The following is a 5969-nucleotide window of genomic DNA, read 5'->3' as shown; positions in this document are numbered from 1 at the left end:
TTAAAGTAGGACCACCTGTGTGTGTGTGTGTCGTACACACACACACACACACACACACTTACAATACAACATTATGTTGTCGTTGTATCATCTTGATTCTCTTTTATTAATTCCTCGGATTTTTCCTCATCGTCCGATTCTTCTACAGCGACAATGTCTGGGAAATATAATTTCGATTCTTCAACAGCCTTCTCCAGATTTTCACTTACATGAAAAGGTCCAATCCCGGCAAAACCCAAAAATGCCTCACAACCTACTTTTTTTACGGCACAGACAAATATTTCGTAACTGTGAAGGAAAAATAAAGTATTTTAATGCACAAATAAAACTAAACATAATAATTAGCTTTCTCTTTATAGATATGAAAGAGAGATTAAATATTTAATTTGATATATTATATCACTTTTTTCAGAACTTGAAAAGATTATTCAAATATATTGATTATTTATGATTGAAAAATTGACGTAAAAGATGTAAAATTTAAAAACATAAGCATATTTACATATATATGATATAATGAAGTATTTTAGAAATGATAATAAATTGATTAGATTTAAGTGATAAAACATTAATTGTTTAAAGCTTTTAAAAAAATTAATAATTTTAAAATTAATTTGTCTTTAAATTTTAAAAAATTAATGAAATCTTTAAATTTTTTAATTAAAATAAAAAAATTACCCCGTTTTTTCTTCTGTATTCATCTCAAATGCCTCTATAGTTTTGGCAATCATCTTAGCCTCAGGCGGTTTATCATATTCAAATATACCAAAATTGATGACATCATCATCAAACATTTCCAGCACCATTTTTAAATCATTTTTACGCGTATAATCATATTTAAAAACGGTTATTGGTACTTTAGCTATCTTATCTTCGTACTGTAAATTAAAATAGTAAATAATATAGTTAAATTAAGTAAGAGTTATAATTAAAATAAATATTATAACTTATAATTAGAATTATAATTAAGCTATATTTAATTTTATGTACAATTGTAAAGTTATACATAAAGTTATTCTTAATTTAAATCCTTGAAGAATCTCGGAAAAGATCAAATGCAAGAAATGTTTCTCAAATATATTTACCGGATACATTGTATTAGTATAAACGGTAAATATTGTACGAAAAACGATAGCCTTGTTTCTGGGATTTGGAGGTATCCAAATGAAAGGAAACTTTTTATTTTCCTTATCAAGAACTTCAAAAGCTGGACGATGTTTTCCGGCGTAACTATATACATAAAATATAAATTGATTATAATAACAATTAAAATTAATTATTATTATATTATAATTGTACTACTATTAATAATTAATGATGACCTGTATTATAGGTGTATTATTTCGACTATATATGTGAGAATATCATATAAATTTAGTAAACGAGATTGGATCGAAATGGATTCAAATTTTTAGAAATACATTTGTGAACGTTAGAATAAATCTTTTTCAATCCCAATTTTTATTCATTTATAGGAATTACATAAAGCAGTTTCTATATTTTTCAATTTAAAGAAAATTTCAATTCTTTAAGTGCATTGTGAATTGCTCAATTCAAAATTTTTTTAAATTCAATTTTAATCTAAAAAATGAAAGGACGATGAATGCCATTAAAGTACGCATTCGAATAGATTTAAATGGAGAAAAATTTTAATTCATTTTAATCAATTCTCATTCATTAGGAGGTCACAGAATTATTTCTTATGAATTTTATATTAGAAATTTGTGTGAATTAATTAAATTATACTAAAACGTATACCAATCTTCATTTAAATTGTCCTCCGATTCCGGTACTGTCGATTCATTGAACAAGATATTACACAAGTGATTATGAACATCAAGTTGCTTTCTTCCTTCAACAATCTTCAATCGCATAAACATACATTTACCATCAAAGAGCAATTGTTTGCTAGTTTCTGTAAAATTGTACGTGGACTGCAACATGTTAAAAAATAGCATAATAAATTTTTATTAATATTGATGCAACAAGTTACAATCGAAAAAAAATTAAAATACTTCATGAAGTATTTGCTGGAGCAGATCTGCGTTCATTCGTTTACGTAGTTCTTGTTCCACCATGTAGTTCTCTGGTAGCAATTCCTCGATTAATTCTATGTATGGAGGACTCGTTCTTTTATCTCTTCTACATCCCTCTTCATCTTTGAATATCCAAGGAAATAACAGTAGACAAGTCTCATTGCATAACGACGTGATCAGATGCAACATTTCTGCCTCATATCTTGTTTTAGCTTCAGCAACTATATGACGATTTTATTACTATATTAAGAGGATGCTGGAGCCGCTTATATTACCATTAAAATTAGCATTTTTGATGTTTTTGTTCCTATTAAATTTCTTCGTAGTGGTTTCATAGAATAAAAATTTCTTTTCCACGATTAAAATATACATGATAATGCAAGTATTTGTTGTTAGTGTATTTGTGTTCAAAGCTAGAAAATAATAAAAAATAAAAAATTTCAGATTTCTTATTCATTTTACCTTCAACATTGGTCACTATACTGAGATAAAAATGGATAAAGAAATTTGCAATTTTTTCCAGCTTTGGACACGAAATACACCAGAGACAAGTACATTATTAGCATATAATTTAATTGTGGAAAAGGAATTTTTATTCTGTGAAACTACTATGAAGAAATTGGACAAACACAAAAACATTAAAAACACTAGTTATATTGATAATACAGGTGGTTCCAATATCTCCTTAAACAATAAATACAGTTCCATGCAATTTCCAATCTAATTCATAATTAATTTTATATGTTCGAACTCAAAAATAAAGTTAAAGTGTTTAATACGATAGTATCTATATTTTTTGTACCTTTTCGAGATTTTCTTGCTGTTTCTTTGGCTACTTTCGCCTCCTCCTGAATTTTCAATCGAACTATTTCTTCCGGACTTTTCTCAAAAACATCTATCAAAAATCTATATTTTGAAACAAATAAATAATGAAATTTCAAAGTAATAAAACATTTATATTTTACAATATAACAAATCATACAACTATTATAACAGACAATATTTAACAAATGAATTCTTTAATCGATACATACATGGTCGACATATTCTTAAATCAGGACTGCAGCCGAGTTGCACATTTCGACCGATTTTGCTTTTGTTATCCCTACTCTTTTTGTTTCATAGCATTTAAATCATGCGCAGAGACATAAACAACACTCTTATTCAGAGATGATATTAATAACTCATATAGGGCACTATAAGGCTGTAGGGCTTTGAAACATATTGCATCACATTCACTGTTTACAAATTTTTATTATTATTATTATTATTATTATTATTATTATTATTATTATTATTATTATGTTAGAAACTCAAAAGTAATACTTCAAAATAGAACACGTATGTTAATGAAGTTTGCGTCACTAAAAAAATTTTTTTTAAATCATTTTTAACTTAATAAATTGAGTTTCTAACATCATAATAATAATTATAAATAATATAATAAAAAATTATAATAAAAAATTTGTAAACAGTGAATGTGAGGCAATATGCTTAAAAGTCCTATAGTGCCCTATGTGATTTACGGCTAATATCATCCCTGAATTCGAACGTTTAATGTCTCCGCGTATAATCTAAATAAACTATGAAACAAAAAGAGTGGAGATGACAATAGGCAAAATCGGTCGAAATATCCAACTCATTATAGGCTTGTTCTTAAATAAAATGTTGCGATATGTATGTACCGGCAAATTTTAAATTATAAAAGTTAAATATACTAAAAGTTAAATATAAGATATTACAAGTTATTTTTTACGTGAAAAGCATTATCAATCATTCCAACTTACTCATGCTTGTCACCCTTTTGAATTCTTTCGAGCTCGGTCATTAGTATTTTTACAAATTGCGGGCAATGTGCTCCGAACATTAAATTTATCATTCGGCCTTCCTGCGAGAAAACCGACTTTTCAATTGCAATAATTATTTCTATGCACGCATAAATTACGTGCTGGAATTATTGTATGTTACTTACATGAATAAACATCCATGTAGGTTCACTTTTTCCTTGAAATCTCTTCAAGTCGGTAACATGATCACAACTCGCCTAAAAATGATCAAAAAAATGAAATGCTAAGAATATTTTTATATAGTTGGTTTATTTAGGTATTAAAGATCAATATAAATATAAAAGTAATTTCTATATATAGATATAAAAAATAATTTCTACATATGGATAAAATAAATGTCATTTCTCTGTACTGTATTGTTCCTACATTATTCTATTTAAACAAATAATAATTTTATATCTGGTTCCGCTGTTTCAATATTATTTATTATTTTATTTATTCTTATAATATAATTCTTTTTATATCGTTTTTATGGCAATTACCGTTGCATAACTCAATGCGTCGCCTCCGATCTCCATTTTTATCTTCTTCAGAATACTCACCATGCCTGTGCAAGGACCACTCCAATCCGAATACACATCCACTACTAAATAAGGATATTGCATTAAATATATCTTTTCGTAATGCTCGAATCATAAAAATATTAACTATCTACGTATATAAAGATATTCGTAAAAATTACTCGCCTATTAAGCCTTTTCGTTTTAATACTTTCATCCATTCTTCGTCATTAAGAACTTCCGTCTGTAATGCTGCTGGTGCCACTTTTTTCGCCATTCTTCTTGTTGGCTTTGCTCCACCCTGAGACATTTAATTAATTTTTCAGATTTTATGTTTTATAATGTAAATTAAAAATGTTAATTTTTTGCCTTCTCGCAATAATAATATTATATATACTCTCTCTATGAAAAATTTAAATATTAAAAAAAAAGTCTGGAAAAGCATCTGAGATGTCTCTTAGATTATTCTTTAATGTTTTTTCTCAAAATGTAAAAATTATTTGATTAAACTATTATAATATTATTCACTATTATAATATTGTTATAATATGTAAAGTTATATCAAATTCTTTTTCTTTTAATACTCGGCTTGCGCTCTACCCTTTTATAGCGCAACATCTTCGAAGTTAAAGCGCCGATCACAGTTGTTAATTTTCTTCGTGAGAAAAGCGAGAAATTCGATTTCAGAGCAATTGAAGTATCTTTGGCGAGTTGATGAGAAGTACTGTATTAATCGCATATCTTTCTGTTGGTTTGCACTCGGTTTTCGGGCTTCCTTTTTGCACGGGGACATCGGCGACATGGTAGACACGCGATGTAATATAATGATTAACGATCTCATGATACAAATACACGCACAGATAATTATATATGGTGCAGAAAATCCAGGAGTTTCCGTAAAGTTCTTGTACATAATTACTGTCATAAGGCATTAACCTAAATATGCCTTAAGAAAAAAATAACTCATTTTTCTTAAGAAAGAATGATAATAATGTTTTGAGTCGTGAAGTTCATCGATTCAATATTTTTTTATTGTTTTACTTCAAAACTTTTTTAATAGTCTAATTATTGAAAAATAGAAAATATTATTTTCGAGGTAGTACATTAAATTATTAATTTTTTTTAAACATAGAATATCTTAGAACATATACTATTGGAAGAGGAATAGGCCGCTGATCATGAAGCCAACATCTGTGCGAAAGAAAAAGGTAGAATAGTCCATTTGACTGTAATGCGCACGCGCCATTCATCACCACTGTTGCCCTCGCAGTTCATGTTCCACTTCCATTTCACTTTGTTCGTACATTCGTAAACTAATATCAGTGTGTAAGAAACATTAACACAACTGTACAATTCACACAGATGACAGCAGACAGTACTGACGCATGCGCATAGCAAACATTTTGACCTTTCTACCTTTCTCTCTCGCATAGGTGTTGATTTTACCTCAGTATACGGGCCAACATAGACAATTCCTCTTCCAGTAGTATATGTTCTAAGTAGAAAACATACAAAGCTTGTATTGTAATTTCTACATATATATAAATATGTACACACACACACACACACACACACACACACACACA

At 28.2% G+C, this 5969-nt stretch overlaps 1 protein-coding gene across 1 annotated transcript; it reads right to left on the bottom strand.

Moving 5' to 3' along the window:
• Positions 1–71: 71 nt before the first annotated feature.
• LOC105620469 lies at positions 72–4660 on the bottom strand. Its single transcript, XM_012201958.1, has 10 exons — positions 4570–4660; positions 4366–4469; positions 4009–4080; positions 3824–3924; positions 2839–2942; positions 2016–2257; positions 1759–1934; positions 1086–1230; positions 679–878; positions 72–288 (listed from the first exon to the last, which is right to left on the bottom strand). The coding sequence occupies exons 1-10, from the start codon at positions 4658–4660 to the stop codon at positions 72–74; spliced, it is 1452 nt and encodes a 483-aa protein (XP_012057348.1).
• Positions 4661–5969: the final 1309 nt, after the last annotated feature.

This window comes from Atta cephalotes (genome assembly GCF_000143395.1).
Source record: "Atta cephalotes unplaced genomic scaffold scaffold00026, whole genome shotgun sequence".
Lineage (NCBI taxonomy): Eukaryota > Metazoa > Arthropoda > Insecta > Hymenoptera > Formicidae > Atta > Atta cephalotes.
This window is presented reverse-complemented; position numbering and strand designations above follow the sequence as displayed.

What these genes read in the sequence shown, in the direction of transcription:
- LOC105620469 (XM_012201958.1), bottom strand. Translation starts at nt 4,660, where the DNA reads ATGGCGAAAAAAGTGGCACCAGCAGCATTACAGACGGAAGTTCTTAAT. An exon ending in CTACATGGATGTTTATTCAT is followed by an intron (nt 3,925 to 4,008) that starts GTAAGTAACATA and finishes GTTTTCTCGCAG; the next exon opens with GAAGGCCGAATGATAAATTT. An exon ending in GACAATTTAAATGAAGATTG is followed by an intron (nt 1,231 to 1,758) that starts GTATACGTTTTA and finishes TTATGTATATAG; the next exon opens with TTACGCCGGAAAACATCGTC.